This window comes from Peromyscus eremicus, chromosome 22 (genome assembly GCF_949786415.1).
Source record: "Peromyscus eremicus chromosome 22, PerEre_H2_v1, whole genome shotgun sequence".
Taxonomy (NCBI): domain Eukaryota; kingdom Metazoa; phylum Chordata; class Mammalia; order Rodentia; family Cricetidae; genus Peromyscus; species Peromyscus eremicus.
The window spans coordinates 9,640,874-9,661,879 of record NC_081437.1 but is presented as its reverse complement, the minus strand read 5'-3'; the positions used below and the strand labels follow the sequence as shown (position 1 = coordinate 9,661,879).

Genomic DNA, 21,006 nt, shown 5'->3' with positions numbered 1-21,006 from the left:
AAGGGGAGCATACATGTAGGTACTCTTTGGGGCAGTCCCTTGGGGATTCCTAGCTAACATTCCTTGTCTATTCCCAGTAGTCATGTAAATGAGCTTCAGATGATGGCAGTAGCTGTTCCCAATAAGATGGCAAAATTCATGAGACCTATTTAGCTGCATTTATTAACGAGCAAGTGTTGATACATTATTTTTTGAGATTTACTTTTTAATTTTTTATGTGTATGTGTGCCTATGGGAGTTAATGCACACCTTATGTGTGCAGGTGCCTGTGGAGGCCAGAGGGTCCACTCCACTGGAATTGGGTTAGCCGGTAGCTGTGAGCTGCCTGATACGGTGCTGGGAACTGACTCCAGATACAGGAGTGATAAGTGCTCTTAACTGCTGAACTCTCTTCAGCCCCTTGACACATTATTAACTGAAGCCTGTAATTTATTCATATTTTATTATTTTTACCTAACTCCCTTTTCTGTTCCAGGATCCTATTACATGTGCTACATTATGTAAATATACCACATTATGTAAATGTGCCAAATTATATAAATGTTCCACATTATATTTCAGTCATAATTCTTTAAGCCCCTTTTGCCTGTAACAGTTTCTCAGACTTTTCCTCCTTTTTATGACCTTGACAGTTTTGAGGTTGGATATTGTAAAATGTCCCTATACTGTGGTTTATCTACTGCTTTTCTTATGATTAGAGGCTATAGGTTTATTTGAGAAAGACCACAGACGCAATGTGTTATTTTCATCATGTGTCAAGCGATGAACTTGATATGGATGTGATTTATGACTATTGGTGCTGACCTTGATCACTTGGCTGATAGTAATACTTGTCTAAATGGTGAAATTACTCCCCTCCTCCACCAATTTATTGTCTGTCTGTCATCTATCTTATCTGTCTGTCTGTCTGTCTATCTATCTATTTGTTGGTTTTTCGAGACAGGGTTTCTCTGTGTAACAGCCCTGGCGTCCTGGAACTCACTCTGTAGACCAGGCTGGCCCCGATTTGCCTGCCTCTGCCTCCTAAGTGCTGGGATTAAAGGCGTGTGTCACCAAGCCCAACTCAATTGTTTATTTTTACCACTATAGATTTGTGGGTACTTGTTTTATTTTTAGGAATATAATCCAAGTACTGTTTCTCAGATAATCCATTTTAAAAAGAAAGTTGTATTTAATACACCCTAGAAATAGAATCAAATCAGAGTTTGAAATTATTATATAATATTGGCTTTTTTTTTTTTTTTTTTGGAGACAGGGTTTCTCCATGTAGCTTTGCGCCTTTCCTGGAACTCACTTGGTAGCCCAGGCTGGCCTCGAACTCACAGAGATCCGCCTGGCTCTGCCTCCCGAGTGCTGGGATTAAAGGCGTGCGCCACCACCGCCCGGCCTGGCATTTTTTTTTTTTTTTTTTTGGTTTTTCGAGACAGGGTTTCTCTGTGTAGCTTTGCGCCTTTCCTGGAACTCACTTGGTAGCCCAGGCTGGCCTCGAACTCACAGAGATCCACCTGGCTCTGCCTCCCGAGTGCTGGGATTAAAGGCGTGCGCCACCACCGCCCGGCTTTTTTTTTTTTTTAAGGGTACATTTCTAAACTACTGTAGTATGACCAGCAGAACCAGAAGTGGAAGGTTATCCTAACCTTATCAGGCATGTTGGTAGAAAAGACTTAACTGTGGCATGCCTTAACTTTACAGTATGTGTGTATGTGAGGGTGCAAACTGACCTTGAACTTGAGGTCTTCCTGCCAAGTGCTGAGAGTACAGGTGTGGACCACCGTGTCCAGTTTATGTCCCACTGGAAATCCAGCCCTGGCGTTTTGTCAGCTGAACTATATCCCCCAGCCCATTACTTTTCATTTTAAAAAAGTAAACTTGCAATGTGGAAGTAATTTTAGACATATAGGAAGCATATGAAGATAATGCAGAGAATTCCCTCAGACCTCTTAACTTGTTTGTATAATGTTAACTCTTTATATTGTGGTACAGCTGTCAAAACTAAAAATCCCATTGTTATGATTCTGTTAGCTTTTAATTTTATCAGTTTTCAAAGCTCCTTTGAATTTTACTTTCTCAGTTGTAAAATGACTGTTAAGAGTGCTGAAGATAAGGCTCTGCAGGTAAGAATGCTTAACTGTTCTTTCAGAGGACCTGAGTTTGAGTCCCAGCATCCACATTGGGTAACTTAAAACTGTAACTCCATCTCCTGGGGGATCTGAGGCCCCTGGCCTTGGAGGGCACTGGCACTCATGGACACATACCTACGCAGAGACACAAAATTAAAAATAGTAAAATAAATGCTAACCTTACTGGGTTGTTTCTAGGGTTAAATGATAGAGTGTGTGGCATGTAGAATTAATAGAAAAAGGCATCACTATTGTTACTTAATTATTTTTCAAGTTAAAAGAACAGGAACCTTGGAAGAAGTCTTTCCCATGAGCCAGAGGGGATCTCTGACACCGCTTCATCCTTTTGATGGGATGAGATTGGACAGATTGTGCTGCTTTTATGCACAGCCTGCCAGCCTCCACATGCTCCTCTACCAAAGTGTGCCAACTATAGCCAAGGGGAGTTTGCAGTATCTCAATACCCTTGGTTGAAGCTTTTTTGTTTGTTAGTGAAATTTAATTAAATCCTCTGATTGTTTGTTTATTTTTGATATGCTTAAAGAGTAGACTTGAGAATAGATAGGTGTCAAGCATTTCAAGTAATGCCTGTTATACAATGAGGACTGCAGCAGTTATTTGCTTCATATAACTACATGTTATTATGAGCATCTGGCACAAAATTAAGATATGGGAGGATCATAGACGCCTTCTTAGGTGACTGTCATGGTTGTTCCTGCAGAGAATTTCAGACCAGACAGTATGCCCCATCATGCTGTAAAGAGCTGACAGTTCTTTAGGTATACATTGGGAAAAATGGGAATGATGTGGGAGAATGAAATTGTTAAGGCACACCCCCCGTCCCTCCTCACCCCCAATTTAGACTTGCAGTTTAAATTGCTTTGTGATGAGTAGTGTCCAAGTATGGTTATTCAGGAAGAGGGGCTTTAGGTACACCTAGAGAAAAGGAGGTTTATTCAGTGTGGCCACATTGGGAAGATGAACAAAAACAGGTCCAGGGACCATTGAGTCTAGTCTCGGGGTCCTGACATGCGATTTAGTTACAGTTCTGGTCAAGGTATACTGACTGACCAGCCATGGGCATATGATTGTCTTCAGTCTCCTTCAAGGTAACCTAATGAGTTGTCAGAACTGTGTGAAATCTCTTTCCTGGAGACAAGCTGTCTCTCTGGTCGGCTCTAGAACCCCGGCCTTTTCCTTCCCCAGCATGAAACTCCTAGGAATTCTGAGTTCTTAGAGCCCATTGACTCCGAATCTGACAGCTAAAGGGAAAGGCACAAGTGTCTCTTTAGTATAAACCAGAAGACAACATTAACTGTAAAAGGTTCTTTTTATAGAAAACTTCTGACATCAAGTTCAAATAGAATACATTGGACTAGAGAGATGATTCAGTGGCTAAGAACTCAAACTGCTTTTGCAGAGGATACCAGTTTGGTTTTCAGCACCTACATAGGGAGGCTTACAATGACCTTTAGCTCCAGCTCCATGGGATCCAATGCCCTCCTTTGGCTCCCGAGGACACTTTCACACATGTGCACACAGACATACAAAATATATTGAAATGGACCAGGTACCCAGCTCTTAGAATTATGGATAGACCCATTTGAAGAAAGTGGTTTTGAGTCTCAAAATTCCTATAGCCTCTTCACTAGTCGTATAACAACCTTATTGTTATTTTGCATTTTTATATGTGCAAATATTACAATATTAAATAAGAACACAAGTTTTCGTTTTCATTTGTGTTACCATTTTTTAAAGTAGTGTTTATAATCCATTATTAATGGAGGAGTTAAATTTCTATTTTATGCTCTTTAACCCTCTTTATTTATTCTTTTCCATGTTTTGTTTTGATTTGAGCTTGAAAGGGATAATCATTTTTGTTGTTGCAGACAACAAAGTGATGCTTATTGGTTTTCATGTACTTATAAACAATAGATGTATTCTGCGCCCCCCCCCCCCCCCCCCCCCCCGCTCTGGGTAGCTTTAGAGCCTTTCCTGGAACTCACTCTGTAGCCCAGGCTGGCCTCAAACTCACAGAGATCTGCCTGCCTCTGCCTCCCGAGTGCTGGGATTGAAGGCATGCACACATACCCACACACCCCCACACCCCCATCTGATCTTCCTGCTTTTTATCCTGATCCTGGATCTGCTTTCTGGAGCAAATGAATAAGCCCAAGAGTTAAAGTGTTCCCTGTCAGTGCTGTTAGATAGGCTTATTCACTTCTTACTCACCTTCTATAGTTCAAGACGCCACCCCCACTCCATCCGCCACCCCAGCCTACTCCCCTAAGATATGCTTTTTTATTTTCCTATTTCCTACAGGGCCTCTCCTGGCTGTCCTGAAACTCACTGTGTAGACCAGGTGGGCTTCAGAATTGTAGAAATTCATGTCTCGGCCTCCCTAGTGCTGGGATTAAAGAAGTGTGCCACTGTGCCTGGCCCAACCATTTCCTAAATGGGCTTTCAGTCAGTCTGTCGTCTTTGTTTCGGGGAGGGCAATGGTGGGGGGTGCATACTCTGTAGTGTGTTCCAGGATGTCCTGGAACTTACTGTGTATCCCAGTCTGCTCTCAAACTTTGCAATTCTTTCCTGCTCCAACTTCCTTGGTGCTGGGAATTCTGCTACATTTGTGCCTCGTCTTTGGAGTTTCACTTCTGCTTTCAGAGCTGCCACTAATGCCACATCTTTCAGTGTGGCCTTGAGCTTGAATGTCATTGTTTTTTGCTGTCTTCATAGCTCACTGAGGATAGTAACCTCCAAGTAACAAAGTCAGTTGGTCCTAAGTCTGTTGTCCCAGGCTTCAGAATGCACACCTCCTCCTGCTACAGTCCTGTGGATTTAGAATGCCTGTGGATTCCGTTTGGGACATTTCAGAACAGTGGGATACGTGCTTATGTTCAATCCTTTGAAAGTCCACTCATTACATGAGAATTTATAGATAATAGAGGGAGGCAAGCCTGGGTCAGGTAAAACAACTTTTGGCCTTGAGGGCTATGTACTTTTTACTTAGTTTTGCTATCAAAAAGTTCTTTAAGCCAGGTATGGTGGCACATACCTTTATTCTCAGCACTCAGAAGGTAGGGTAGGAGGGTCAGGAATTAGGCTATGTGGCAAAATCCTGCCTCAAAAATCTAAAAAACAAACTTAAAAATTCTCCTCAAATTAAACATGTCAAATTGGTGGCTCCTTCACTAAAAAAAATATAAAATCTAAATCTGATAAATAATTAATATATAATAAACAACAAAATAAACAATTTTGATTAAAGGTAAGTTTTATAAGACTGATTTGTTTGAATAAAGTTGAAATCAGTTTCAATGTACATACATATATATATATCTATATCTATATATAGATATATATATATATATATATAGAGAGAGAGAGAGAGAGAGAACATAAACATTACCACTCAATAAAGCAGTATAGTTATTTGTCTGTGGTAGAGCAACCATTTCCTAGAGTGCAGGATGATGGTTTAGTATATGTGGTTGGAAAGGCCTCTTAGAGTTCATACAACAGGGCATATTTGGCTGGAGACATGAGGTATTTGTCTCCAGGTTTCTATTGCTGTTGTTTCTGTTGCTATTCAATGCTGTGATAAATGACATCACCAAAAGCAGTTTGGGGAGGAAAGGGTTATTTCAGTGTAACAGTCCCATATCATAGTCAAAGGGAGCTAGGGCAGGAGCTGATGCAGAGACCACGAAGAAGTGCTGCTCACTGGCTTGCTCCTCATGGCCTGCTCAGCCTGCTTTCTTCTACTATCCAAAAGCTGTGTATGTGTTCAGGGGTGGCACAGTTCACAGTTCATCAGTCAAGAAAATCTTTAATCACAGCACCCAGGAGGCAGAGTCAGGCAGATCTGTGTGAATGTGAGGCCCATCTGTCCTACATAGTGAGTTCCAGGAGAGTCAGGGCTCCATAAAGAGACCCTGTCTCAGAAAAGAAGGAAAGAAAGAAAAGTCTCATAGGCTAGTCTTAATGGAGGCATTTCTGTGGTGTGACTTTCTCTTCTCAGATCATTCTAGCTTGTGTCAAGTTAACAAACAAAATCCAACCAGAACTGTTGCCATCATTGTAGGAACTTGTTGGATTTTCCTCCAGATCTGGGTATAGTTGCTCTCACTTAGAATCCCAGCACTGGGGAGATGAAACAGGAGGGTTGCTGCAAGGTTAAGACTACCTTGGGTTGTAGAATGAGATCCTCTCTCTAAACAACACAAAGCAGGCAATAGAGACATCAGGGTAAAATCCTTAATGGTTTATTTAAAAGAAGTACTTTACTTAGGAAGTACATGCCAGTTGAACTGTGTCTGTTGTTTATGAGAAGTACCCCTGTTGTGTACTGTCATAACTGTTTGAAGCAGTTGGCAGTTCACTTATCATTCAGACTCTAAACCCAAAATTTCACAACAGGAAGAGATAGATGTTCTTTTCTAGGAAAACAGATATGTGGTAGAGCTAGGAATCAAGCTTAGTGTGCTTAGCATGCAGGCATTCTTCTCTTATTTCTCAGATTTCATTGCAATAAGATTGTGTGCTTACCACATGTGTTTGTACTGTGGGCACAAGTAAGTGCACTTCTATTAGTTTTTTAAAGCACTAGAAGTCTCTTAGGACTTTTGAAACTATTTTGTTCAATTCTTTGAAGTTTAAATGTGTGTATATACTTTTGTTTTCTGGGGTTCCTGCTATATGATGAATTATAGAGTCATTTCAATAAAATCTGGCACTAATGAGCTTTGTAAAAAGTCTTATACATAAATTTTCATAGCCAAAACTTACAGATGATACTATGAAACGAAACTGTCAGTGGTTAAAATGACTTTATGACTCTTTTTTTTTTTTTTTTTTTTTTTGAGACAGGGTTTCTCTGTGTAGCTTTGCGCCTTTTCTGGATCTTGCTCTGTAGACCAGGCTGGCCTCGAACTCACAAAGATCCGCCTGCCTCTGCCTCCCAAGTGCTGGGATTAAAGGCGTGTGCCACCATCGCCCGGCGACTTTATGACTCTTAATACATGACTAAACCTTATTATGTACCTAAAAAACAAACCAGTATCCTAACATGCTTGCATCAGTCTTGGCTATTCAGGAGGCTAAGACATGAGGATTAGAAGTTTGAAGCCAGTGCGGGCAACACAGGGAGACTTGTCACAAAACAAACCAACAATAAAAAATAGAGATGCAGGTAGGCAGAAGTCCAGAGTTGTCTTTTCCAGCTCTCTGGATTAAGCCAATTTGATTTACCTTGTGGAGACCCTACCGCTTAACTGTTTCCCTCTTCAGGGAGGCAGTGGTATAAGACCCCTTTAATTTGACTCAGGTAATTGAGATAGAATAATGTCTTCAAAACTTTAATGAAAAGTAGAAGATCCCTAAAAGGAAATAACTACAGAACATAGTCAAATAATGTAGTTTGTGCTTGTCTTCAGGTGATATACAACTTCCTTTGTGTACTATGATTCTTGATTGCCGTCTTGAGGTAGATCTCTGTTAGCATCCATTCTCCTGGTCCCATTCTGGATGCACTGCTCCAGATTGTTTATCTGAGAGTGTGAGATTCTTGGTCTGCACAAGTTACTCCTCCCCTCCTGAGGCCTTTTCTTTGCAAGAGAATAGTAGGGATTGTGTTGACTTCAGCTCAAGGGAGAATGTGCCCATAGAAAACGCATTGGATTTATTTTAAGGATGGAGGATTTGTTGCTTAAACCTTATGTTTCTGTTTTTCAAGACAGGGCTTCTCTGTGTAACAGTTCTTTTTGTCCTGGAACTCACAATCACAGAGATCCTCCTGCTCCTGCCTCCCAGTGCTGGGATAACAAGCGTGTGCCACCACTTCAAACTACTTCATTTAAACACACACACACACACACACACACACACACACACACACACACACACACACCCCTCTACCTCTCTTGGGAGGTTAGAGTGATAGAGTGATAGTGAGATAATTATGTAAAGTGGTATGTTTTAACTGTTGGTAAAGTCTTGGATTTTTTATTTTTGTTTGTTGTTTGTTTGAAACAAGGTATTACAGTGTAAGCCTGTATTGCTTGCAGCTTTGTAGACCAGGATGCCTTGAACTCACAGAGATCCACCTGCCTTTGCCTCTCTCGATGGTAAAGTCTTAATGGAATTTAGTAAAGTGGTTTGGGAGACGGTGTTCCAGAAGCTCCAAGCCTGGCCTTTCAGGAACCATGGCTTTGCAGAACTGGAGAGAAAGAAAAAAGACAGGAGTTTAAAAAATGAAGTCCAGAGCTCGATGGTGGCTGTGAACTCCTTTAATTCAAGCATCCTAGAGACAGGGGCAGATGGATCTCTGTGAGTTCAAGACCAGCCTAGTCTACAGAGTGAATTCTAGGACAGCCAGGGGTACACAGAGAAACCCTGTCTCAAAAAACAACAACAAAATAGAGGTCCAATTTGTGGTAGATAAAAATATCCACACTTGATTTTGAGTCTACAAGACTCAATTACATAAATGTTTAGTATACCATTGTTTTTGTCTTTATGTTTTAAGTCACTTACTCTTTGGAAAAAAAACCCCTATTTTTGATAGCTCGTTTCGTACATTGTCAGTTTTATATGAATGTTTATAAATATGAACCATAATTAAGTGTGACTGTAAACTGAAGGTGTGCCCCACTTACAGCATGACTGATAAGATCAGCCAAAATCTGTCAACAAGGCAAGAGGCTTAAACTTTATATTCTCTATCCACCCTTCCTCCTCTCACCCCCCCCCCCATGTCCCCTCTCAACCTCTTTATGCAGTCCTGGCTGGTTGGAACTCTCAAAATCCACCTGCCTCTGCCTCCCAGGTCCAGCTTATATCTTATATATTTTTTTATTTTATGTGGAAGAGTGTCTTGCTTGCATGTATGTAAGTGATATAAGTGTGTTGTTTGGGTGCCTGGTGCTGAGAGGGGCCAGAAAAGGGCATTGGATCCCTTGGAACTGGAATTATATGGTTACTGGAAACACAATTCTGCTGAGCCATCTCTCCACTCATTATATTCATTTTATTTTTAAAAACAACATTTACAAAAGTCATTGTTCTTAAAGCAAGTCTGTAATTCTTAATGTATCCTAATAATTGTATTTATGCTTGGTACACATTTCAAAAGTGCATCTTAACTTTTTACAATACATTCAAGTATTAGTTTGGTTAGTAGTATTACAGCCTGAAAAGTAAAAGTGCTTCCCTGGAGGTAAAGCATACTGTTCTGTTGAACTGGATTCAGAAATACTAAAGTGTAACTTACTAAGTGTGTAAAACTAAGTTGTACAGGAATATGGTTGAACAATAAGGAACACTAATTGCAAATTCGAGATCTTGTCTATTCTGGATAGAAGAGTCTAGGGATGAGAAAGGAAGCTTTCCTGGCCTGGATAAACTTTGTGGTGGGTGCATGAATGGTATTATAGTTTATTAGCCACATGTGTGCACATTATGTAGAAAGTGATCGTGGAACTTTATAATGCTTTAAAAAAGCAAATCTTTATAGTGGCACCCAGCTTTAAAGTAAGATCAGTTTGGAACTTTATAGAAAAGTAATTTGTGAAAGAATAAATACACTCTAAAGGTATATGGGTGGTTTAAACTCAGTCAGGCTCATTCAGAACTTTGAATTAGAGCAGTGACTGAAGCGAGGAAACAGGTAGTAAGTCTCTGCAGCCAGAAGCAGTGGCTGGATTGCTCAGGGGCTGCTTGCTCAGGGGCTGCTTGGTTGGTTTTGACAACTCTTCTTCTTCCTGCCTCAGCCTCATAAGTATCTGGGATTTCAGGAGTATGCTACCATGTCCAGCTGAATTGGGGAGGGGGGGGGGAACCTTAACCAAGTTGTATTTCTCCATTTTTCTCCAGAAAATTCTGAGCATGGCTGCTGCACATTCTTTAGTTTTTTGAGACTTGTAGCCCAAGCTGGCCTTGAACTCTTTGCTTGTTTGGTAGTTTTTTTCCAGGTGTGGTTTTTCTGTGTAACAGCCCTGGCTGTTCTGGAACTCCTTTATGGCCTTGGTCTCTTAATCCTCTTGCTTCCATTTACCAGTGCAGGGATTATAGGCTGTATGTGGTAGTGCACACTTTTAATTCCAGGACTTGGAGGGCAGGGGCAAGTGAATTTTTCTCTGAATTCTATGCCAGCCTGGTCTACACAGTGAGTTCCAGGACAGCAGTTGACAGACAAGACAAACAACAAAAATCTACTGGTGTCTAGGTCTGCCTGCAGAGGTTCTGATTTAATTGATTGGATTTTGTCTTATATGCTGGTTTAAAAATCAGTGTATTAGCCAGGCAGTGGTGGCACACACCTTTAGTCCTAGCACTCGGAAGGCAGAGGCAGGTGGATCCCTGTGAGTTCAAGGCCAGCCTGGTCTACAAAGTGAGTTCCAGGACTGACAGAGCTGTTACACAGAAATCCTGTTTTAAGAAAACAAAACAAAAAAAAATCAGTGTCTTAGGAGCTGGAGAGATGGCTTAGAGGTTAAGAACATTGGCTGCTCTTCCAGAGGACCCAGATTCAATTCCCAGCAACCACATGGCAGCTTTCAACTGTCTGTAACTCCAGTTCCACAGAATCTGACACCCTCAACACAGACACACATGAAGACAAAACACCAATCAATGCACATAAAATAAAAATAAAAAGTCATTCAAAAGAAATCAGTGTCTTAGGAGCGTCAGGGGAGCCAGGTGGTGCACGCCTTTAATCCCAGCACTCGGGAGGCAGAGGCAGGCGGATCTCTGAGTTCGAGGCCAGCCTTGTCTACAGAGTGAGTTCCAAGACAGGCTCCAAAGCTACACAGAGAAACTCTGTCTCTAAAAACAAACAAAAACAAACAAACAAACAAAAAGAGCGTTAGGGGACTTCTCGTCCCCAGTAAGTCAGGGCCTCTAGAAAATACATAGGGAATGAGTTGGTCCAGAATAAATGGAGCACTGTAGATGAACTATGTCCAGTTTAAACAAAACACCATTTCTTTTTTCTCTTTCAGATTTATTACTAAACATGGGTGCATTTTTGGATAAACCCAAAACTGAAAAACATAATGCTCATGGTGCTGGGAATGGTTTGCGTTATGGCCTGAGCAGTATGCAAGGATGGAGAGTGGAAATGGAAGATGCACACACAGCTGTTGTGGGTATTCCTCACGGCTTGGAAAACTGGTCCTTTTTTGCAGTTTATGATGGTCATGCTGGATCCCGAGTGGCAAATTACTGCTCAGCGCATTTATTGGAACACATCACTACTAATGAAGACTTCAGGGCAGCTGGCCTACCGGACTCTGCTCTTGAGCCTTCGGTGGAAAACGTTAAGACTGGTATCAGAACTGGCTTTTTGAAAATTGATGAATATATGCGTAACTTTTCTGACCTCAGAAATGGGATGGACAGGAGCGGTTCAACGGCAGTGGGCGTTTTGATTTCACCTACACACATCTACTTTATCAACTGTGGTGACTCACGAGCTGTTCTGTGTAGGAATGGAGAAGTCTGCTTTTCTACCAAGGATCACAAACCTTGTAATCCAATGGAAAAGGAGCGAATCCAAAATGCGGGAGGCAGTGTGATGATCCAGCGTGTGAATGGTTCATTAGCAGTGTCTCGTGCTCTGGGGGACTATGATTACAAGTGTGTTGACGGCAAGGGCCCAACAGAACAGCTAGTTTCTCCAGAGCCTGAGGTCTTTGAGATTTTAAGAGCAGAAGAGGATGAGTTTGTCGTCTTGGCTTGTGATGGGATCTGGGATGTGATGAGTAATGAGGAGCTCTGTGCATATGTTCAGTCTAGGCTTAAGGTCTCTGATGACCTGGAAAATGTGTGCAATTGGGTAGTGGACACTTGTTTACATAAGGTATGTAAGCTTTTTTGTTTGAACTAACACACTGTTGATTTTGAAAAGACATGGTAAGTAAATTAAGCAAACTTAAAATTTTATAACTTTTGCTATTTTCTTTAGAGAACTGTGTATTTTCAGATACTTTCTTCAAGAAAATTAAGCCCCTTTGCCAACTTATCTGCCCAAACCTTCTAATTTGAAAATTAAGTGTCAACAAATATCTCAAATTAAGTAAGTGTGAGTGTTTTATGGCTTGTTGGTATTTCAGAAGTAGCTGTGTAGAATGATGACTTCTGATCTAAATTCTTGATGTTGGCAGTAGCCATCTTAGTCATGATTTGACATAGCTTAAAACATGTATGTAGTAGAATTCTGTTCTACTTATATTAAGATCAAGAGCTATAGAAAACACTGACAGATTTATGAAAAGCCAAGCTAGTCAGATTGTGTTCTGGTCCTCAGCAGCTAAGACAAAAGCTGAAACGAATGAGGGATCTCCTCCTTTTTGTCCGTTTACATCTAACTGTAAACAGTAAAGGTTAGTACATTACTCACATAGGTGGTCATCGAAATTCTTTTCATATAGGTTCTATTATCTCTGATTAAAGTCTAAAGGATTCTGGAAAATGTGATTCTAAGGAAAAATTTTTTATGAAATTCTTATAATGTCTGAATTGTAATTTGGCGCAGTAATAGCAAAAAAAAAAAAAAGAAGAAGAAAAGAAGAAGAAAAGAAAGAAATCTAGATTTACAGATATTTGGCTGTTCCATTAAATACCTTTACATTATTCAGTTCTTTGGGCCAGGTGTATACACAGGTATCTATGGAGACGGGTGTATTTCTGTGAGTTTGAGGACAACCAGGTTTATATAGTCTCGGGGGGGGGGGGAGGAGAAGAAAAGAAAAAAATCAGTTCATTTTTGTAGATCTTTCAACAGTATGTATATAGAAATTATTTAAGTTTGAGTTAACTGGCAAGTATTTAGATGTGCCTGAGGATGCTGAGGCAAAACTGTCCTGTTAAAGAGTGTGATGTTTGATTCTGTCTGTTAGGTTAGAGCTTTCTGTTTCCTCCCACATGTAGACAGTACAGCATAGTCAGCAAGCCTATAAGGATACTGTAAACAGTGGGTAAATCCCCAGAAGACAACCAACTCCCACAATTTGTCCTCTGATCCCAGTGTGCTCCCCCACCCCCAGTAAATATATTTTGTTAATGCCTCTTGGTCAAAAAATGGAGAAATAATTGAAGAGGAAGGAAAACGAAGAGGATCCTTGGAAATACCTGGTATGGGTAAAATATTTTTTTACCATAAAAATGAAGAGCCAGCTTCCAAAGAGACTTTAAGGCCTGGCGTTAGTTAACACATCATGCAGCTTAAAGGATTTGAATGGCAATACTTCAGCTTCTTGACTTTTTCTTTTCTAACCTACTGTGTCTTTTTACTTCTCAGGGTGAATTTAGTATAAAAGCCATCAATGAATGTTTGTCAGTGACCAAATAGGCAGCAACTCTTAAAACGTCTCCTTAGGCTCCCAAGTAGAGAGCTCCTTTGGAGCCTTTTGAGAGTAAAGCAGACATGTTTTGCTTGACTAGTAAGTAAAAGTAGCATTTTCCCAAATTATAAAACCTTACGTGCATGTTAATGGAAAGCAAATTAGATAAAAACTGAAAGTTCAAAGAAAACAATAAAAATTTTCTCCTCACCCAAATCAGGTACTTCCTATTGTTGTGTGACTCTTTCTAGTTTGTTTTTATATATATTCACAAGCCAGCTCCAAAAGCTTCCCGTTCTCTTCTTACCTCTCAATGGTATTAGAGATGTGTTCCGTCCATCACACAGCCACTTAACAGTGTATCTTTTAAATTTTAGTATGTATCTCTTTATTTCATCCTGTGTGTGCCTGGGTGCAAACTTACCTTCCCACCCCCTAGTGCACAAGTGGCAGTCAGGATGACTTGATGGAGTTGGTGCTCATTCCACCGTGTGAGTCCTGGGAATCAAACCCAGTGACTTTATTTGCTGAGCTATCTGGATGGCCAGTTTTACAGGTTTGTTTTTTTAACCTGCCTGAAGGTGTGTATTTTTATTAACGTGAGGTTCATTGTATGTGCTTTTTCAGCCTGCTTTCTCCAGCAGTGTGGTCTAGAGAGAGCTCTGTTTTTAGCGTTGCAAACTTTGTCATGACTGCATAAGCATTCTAGTATGTGAAGAAGGTGGTCATGAGAGAGTAGCCAGAAGTTTATCTGGATGGTAGCTTGGACTACAGTGTAGTTGTAGTGTGTTCTATCCCTAAAGTATGTAGTTTTCAGGGTCCGTGCTCACCCTTGGAAGGAGATTGAGTTGATGCTGCTGGAACATCTTTACAAGATAGCTCTTAGCAGTCGCCAGTGGTTCAAAGATGACAGACTGCCCTAGATCTCAAAGGAGGAACAGGAACACACAGGAGGTTGGAGCAGGTAGTTCATCCTGCTTTAGTGGGATTGATCATCATAGCTCCCTTGAAGGACTCTGCGTTCAGGTTGAAGTCAGTTTTGAACAACTCAGTTGCTTGGGGGAAAATGGAGGTTTGCTTATGGAGGTTTGCTTATTTTTTTCCTAACGAATGAATGTTATTTATGGAATTAAGCCTCTGTTTCCATTTTTAAGTTCATAGTTTTGCTATTCTACTTGTTTGTATTATAAAAGCAAGCAAGGGTTAGCTATACTGTAAAACAGAGTATGATTACTTGAAATTTAGAGGGGGAAATTGTGTACATATGTTTAATTCCATGGAAAACAGATATTTAGTGGGTGTTGCCTGCTTTAAGAGGAGAGCCAAAGAAGATCCAGTTAAATAGAGTTTTCCCCCAAGAGATTGAGATGAAGTCAGTGTTTTCTATGTTAATATGCCTTTAAATAAGCACACACACTTGCATATGTTACCTCCTAAACCCTGGGATGGTTTTGCTAATCACAGAATTTCTGCTTTCTGGGAGCCCGTGCTGTTCTTAGCACTTAGCAGATATTTTAGCCCCGTTAATTTTGACAACAGCCATATGATAGTAGTTAGCATTCAAGCTGTTAATGAGAAATCATTTTTTAGATTGCCATTTAGCAATGGTAAGTTACAGGCGTTAGACGATGACTCTGGTCAGATATTAATCCTACTTAAATTAGTCCCTAAGGAAACAAGCTTCAGCCGGGCAGTGGTAGAGGCAGGCGAATCTCTGAGTTTGAGGCCAGCCTGGTCTACAGAGCAAGTTCTAGGACGTCCAGGCTATACAGAGAAACCCTGTCTAGAAAAACAAGGGCTTGCTATTTTATTGTTCTTCATGGTGTTTTTCACCAACTAATTCAGATTTCATAAAGTATATAGCTGCTATTTGTGACCTTTTATGATTTATAGGTCAGATGCATTTTATCTTTTACAGTAATCAGGCAAAGAAAATTTATTTCTAGTTTACAAGAGAAGAAATGGAAGTTGACATTAAAAGATAGTTGTTAGTCACACAATTTATAACTAACAGTTAAGAGCAGAGCTTAAGTTTTCCGACTCTTTAGTTATCTTTAGAATTGATTAGCAGAAAGGCTTGGTCATTCTGCATTGGTACTTTGTGTCTGAAAAATTGTCCCCCTCTTCCCAGTTATTATTATTATAAAATTAGTAAATTTTTTTGTAAATACAAAGGTGTTTGGAAATTAAGTTACTTGCCTTTACATCTCTTTCTAATCTCATTGCATTTAGTGCTTAACCACTGCTGACAGCTAGCTGTATATTTCCATGTAATAATGTTTACTAATACACATGTACAAGCATAAAAACAGGTTTTTTATTTGTTTTTTTTTTTTTTTTTTTACTATATTTTACAGAAATGGGTCATGATGTGCTTGTTGCTTCTTCTTACATTTTAAAAGTCAATAGCCTAGCCAGGCAGTGGTGGTGCATGCCTTTAATGCCAGCACTCAGGAGGTAGAGGAAAGCGGATCTCTGTGAGTTTGGTGCCAGCCTGGTCTACAGAGTGAGTTCCAAGATAGGGTCCAAAGTTACAGAGAAACCATGTCTCAGAAAAAAAAAAATATTCCTTGATATTCTTTTAAGATACTTGATTTCCTTAAATTCAGTTATATACTGAAGCTCGTATAAATCAGAAACTTGCTTAATTTAAAACATAGACTAGATCTAGTCATTGGATAAAATTTAGGAAGGTATTTTTGAAAGGTAGTGTCATTCTGATTTATTCCTACATGACAAATGTACTTTATCCCCAAAATAATTTTAGTTCTAAACTCAGTTTAACTCTAAACTTCTTCCAGTGTAATTTGTGGAAAATATCTTCATTTAAAAAAGCAAAGTAAATATTGTGTGTGTGTGTGTGTGTGTGTGTGTGTGTGTGTGTGTGTGTTTGCACATGTGCCACTGCAGGTGGAGGTTTACGGGAAACTTGTACTAATTGGTTCTCTCCTTCTGCACGGTGTGGTTCTAGGGCTGGAACTCAGCTTGTCAGGCTTAGCAGCCAGCACCGTTATCTGCCGAGTTGTCTCGCTGGCCCTGGCTGGTCTTTTAAGTAGAGGAGAGGATTGATGATTAAAGTACAGTATCCATACATCCAGTGTAGCTCAGTGGAGAGATTGAGTACTTTGTTGGTCATGTGGCTCTAGGGTCTGAGTATTGTTCACAGTGCACCTTAGCCCAATTCTTTGTTACCAGTTTCAAGTATTACGTGATTACATTCAAACTTAACGGATCTATACGTACCAGTAAGATATTCCATATTATAATGTATTTTTACTTCATTCTTTTGAAAATGCACTTACTACTGAGATGTGTTCCTGTTGTGTACTACACAACCTCTCAAACCTTGGGAACATTGAATGTAGCCACCTCATCTCTTAAATTACACTGGTTATTATCATGGGGACTTTTTTTTTATTGTAACAACCTCCCACCCTACAACATAGGCTGTGTGGTGACATACCTCTGGACTCTCTGTTGTAATCATGCAACATTCAGCTTTAGAACCAACTGCGTCAAAATCTTTATGCCTAAATTTAGATTCCCTTATTTATGGAAGGACATTTATGCCTTCTTTGACTTAATTTGTTATTAAGTGCTCAAATTCTTCAGTGTATTATAGCAATCTACTGAAGAAGTATAAAAGGAAGAGTATTGAAATAAAGTTTTTAAAATAGCTAATCTTTTTTGTTGTTCCTGATAGATTTTTATAAAAACTAATTTCAACCTTGGGCTTAATGAACACTATATTGATTATGTAACCATGTGACTATGGTTTGTCTCTAATAAACAGGAGAATGAGAAGGATCTTTTTCAGCTGCTGTGAAACACCTGTGCTTTGTGTTTAGGAAGAGTCATCTTTCCTTGGAAATAGAAGCAGCATTGAAATCACACATGACTGGGGACTAAGTGTAAATTCATTTTTATAAATGATAGGGTCTATAGTTTACAATTGATAGAGATGAAGTGAAGCTTTTATAGCTAGCATATTGATTAGGAACTGTTTAATAATGTTTTGCTGTTACAAAATAGGAAATGGTTAGAAGACACTATTCCTAAGTGTCTGCCAACACTTCTGTCTGTCCATAAAATTGTCTTAAAAATCATAGCGATGGTTGATGTTTTCAATGTCTACTGTATAGTTTAATTTTCGTCAGATTAAACAATGTTTGCTTTAACTATATTCATGTGATACACTTGTATGTGTAGTCGTATAACCAAATGCAGTGTTTCTAATAGTAAGTCATAAAAGCTGCTAGGTTTTGTTGAGGAATGAAATTAAGTTTGGCCAGTGTTAGAGTCCTGGTTTCTAGACACTTTACATCTGTGTATATATTTCTACCAAAGCTCCGGAGTCTGTGGAGTCTAGAGAAGGCCTTTCACCCCTTAAGACTTGCTCCCATTACACTGGAAGCTGGAAGCAGTTACTCTTTAAGGCTGCCTGTCTGTTTGGTCATATGTGGATTCTCAAAAGGTGGCAGGTTGGAGTCAGGGAATGCTGGTGTAAATTCTGTCCAGAATGACGGAGACAGCTAGAGTGGATATAACCTTGACTTCTTTCAGTTCGCTGGGCAAGCCTCATTATCAAGTCAAACTGATTACCACTTCCACTGATTGAGTCTTTTAGAATACTGAAGGGGGGAGGGGGGAGCGTAAAACAGTGTTTGCTAGGCTTAGTAGCACATTCCTGGGGCCTCAGCAGTGGATGCAGGAGAAGCATGAGTTTCGTGGCCAGCTTAGACTGTATAACATAGTGACACTATCTCAAAACAAAGAGCTTGACACTGTCATCGATGGAAAGAATTCTAACAGTTTTGTATGTTAAGATACTCACTTATGAGTGGGGGTAGTGAAGGGCGAGGGTCGAGGGAAAGAGAGCTTGGGGGAGCGGGAGATCCCAGCTGGATCAACAACAGAGAGGGAGAACAAGGAATAGGAGACCATGGTAAATGAAGACCACATGAGAATAGGAAGAAGCAAAGTGCTAGAGAGGCCCACAGAAATTCACAAAGATACCCCCACAACAGACTGCTGGCAATGGTCGAGAGACAGTCCGAACTGACCTACTCTGGTGATGGGATGGCCAAACACCCTAATTGTCATGCTAGAAACCTCATCCAACTACTGAGGGATCTGGATGCAGAGATCCATGACTAGGCCCTGGGTGGATCTTTGGGAGTCCAATTAGCGAGAATGAGGGTTTATATGAGCGTGAATTGTTGAGACCAAGGTTGGATAAAGCACAGGGACAAATAGCCAAATGAACGGAAACACATGAAATATGAAGCAATGGCTGAGGGGTCACCAACTGGATCAGGCCCTCTGAGTGGGTGAGACAGTTGATTGGCCTGATCTGTTTGGGAGGCATCCAGGCAGTGGGACCGGGTCCTGTGCTCATTGCATGAGTCGGCTGTTTGAAACCTGGGGCCTATGCAGGGCCGCTTGGCTCGGCCTGGGAGGAGGGGACTGGACCTACCTGGACTGAGTCTACCAGGTTGATCTCAGTCTTCGGGGAAGGCTTTGCCCTGGAGGAGATGGGAATGGGGGGCGGGCTGGGGGGAAGGTGAGGGGAGCGGGAGTGGGGAGAACAAGGGAATCCGTGACTGATATGTAGAACTGAATTTTATTGCAAAATAAAAAAAAAAAAAAAGTATTCGGGGGGGGGGGGGGAAGATACTCACTTATATACCTAAAGAGAGGGTAGAAAGAAGATTTTTAATTTATTGTTCAGTCATGACACGTTAAAAATGTATTCTATACTTCCTTCTAAATATAATTTGTAAGGTCATAAATAAAAGGAGTAAAATTTATCCTTACGTAAAACAAACTGTTTTAACTGCTCTCTAAACACCGTGTAATTAAAAAGTTGCCCATATTGACTCAGGTAGCATGTGCCTGCAATCTCAGCATTTGCTAGGCTGAGGCAGGAGGATTGCAAATTCAAGGCAAGCTTTGAGACCCTGTCTCTAAAACAGAATAAAAGCAAAAAACTCTGTTGCCCAGGTGTTTATAACTTGGTGATCCAAGTATATCACATTGTTTGATGTAACTTCAGAATCATTTGAAAAATGATTTTCTTTCTCGCATGCGATGCCATCAAATGTCTATGTTTTCATTTATTTATAGTACGTGTGTGTGTGTGTGTGTGTGTGTGTGTGTGTGTGTGAGTGTGCGGTGCATGTGTGGAAGTCAAAGGATAACTTTTGGGAGTTGATTCCTTCTACCATGTAGCTTCTTGAGTTTCATGATAATCAGATTTTCAGCAAAGTTGAGTTAGAGTTGTGTTATATTGACAGCATGAGATTTTCCAGATGTTTAAAAGGGTGTTTTAGGCTTAAGTGGTCCTTAGGATTATGCAATTTTGAATGAAAAAGACATTCAAATCTGTAGGTGTCAAGTTGTCTTCATTTCTCAGGCTGTGAGCTGGTGGGTAAAAATAGTTACTCAGAATAAAATCCAAGAATAGCTACATTTATAGTCATTCCTAAACACCTTGTTCCTTTTGATTGTATTTTTAAATAATTCTTTGAAATAAGATTATCTAAGGTATACATTCTGGGTGGCTTAGAGTAACTCTGGAACTAAATAGCCATTTGTTGAAACATAGAAACAATTTCCCCTTTCTTTCTTTAATATACAGGGAAGTCGAGATAACATGAGTATTGTATTAGTTTGCTTTTCAAATGCCCCCAAGGTCTCAGATGAAGCAGTGAGGAAAGATTCAGAGTTGGATAAGCACTTGGAATCACGGGTTGAAGGTAAGGAGTCTTTATTTTCCTTTTCTCCAGTTCACGAAGGAAAGAAAAAAAATATTCTTCCTTATCAGATGATTCTTTTAAAATGTTCTCAGTGGAAGCAATTATATTAAAACAGGGGCAGCCGGGCGGTGGTGGCGCACGCCTTTAATCCCAGCACTCGGGAGGCAGAGCCAGGCGGATCTCTGTGAGTTCAAGGCCAGCCTGGGCTACCAAGTGAGTCCCAGGAAAGGCGCAAAGCTACACAGAGAAACCCTGTCTCGAAAAACCAAAAAAAAAAAAAAAAAACAGGGGCTCCAACAATAAATGCCCATCTGCCTAAGATATGCTATCTTAGGTCAGCATCGATGTGAGAAGAATGAGTTTCCCTCCTTTAAAGGTGTTTTGGGGTAGAGACCAGTGTGTAGTTCTTAATGCAGTTGCCAGATGGTAGTGGTGACTTGGGCTGAAATGTCACTAGTGAAAGGTGTGAAGACTGACTGATAATGCACCAGACTGCAGTGGGTTTCGTTTGGGGAGATTTGTCTCCACGTAGTGTTACAGATACTGCATATGATGACTTAAGAGATCAGAGACACCACTTTACATCTTAGTGCCCAGGACTGTCCCACTACAGAAATGGCCTGGTCCAAATCTATCTGTCTGTCTGTCTGTCTGCCTATATCACTAAAAATGCCTGAGATAAACAGTTGAAAGAAGAAAAGATATTTATTAGTTTGGTTTCAAGAGTTTTGGCCCGTGGTTACTGCTCCATCTGACCTGAATGAAGCAAGGCAGAATACCAAG

General features: G+C 40.3%; 1 protein-coding gene and 1 long non-coding RNA gene across 9 annotated transcripts in view; one reads left to right on the top strand and one right to left on the bottom strand.

Annotated features, from left to right (window-relative positions):
- The window catches only part of Ppm1b (protein phosphatase, Mg2+/Mn2+ dependent 1B), a 67,505-nt gene that overhangs the window by 24,084 nt on the left and 22,415 nt on the right, over nt 1-21,006 (top strand). For 7 of the 8 annotated variants that reach the window (XM_059248314.1, XM_059248313.1, XM_059248315.1 and 4 more), the window contains exons 2-3: nt 11,123-11,982; nt 20,106-20,223. In XM_059248314.1, coding sequence (XP_059104297.1) covers nt 11,123-11,982; nt 20,106-20,223 — 978 coding nt within the window. Of the gene's footprint in view, nt 1-4,964; nt 5,087-11,122; nt 11,983-20,105; nt 20,224-21,006 lie in introns of those variants that run through there. The other variant, XM_059248311.1, reaches the window with a different exon arrangement.
- LOC131897405 (uncharacterized) lies at nt 2,005-4,945 on the bottom strand. The gene is made up of 2 exons (XR_009375672.1): nt 4,671-4,945; nt 2,005-2,255 (listed from the first exon to the last, which is right to left on the bottom strand). It is a non-coding gene; the product is annotated as an uncharacterized LOC131897405 (long non-coding RNA).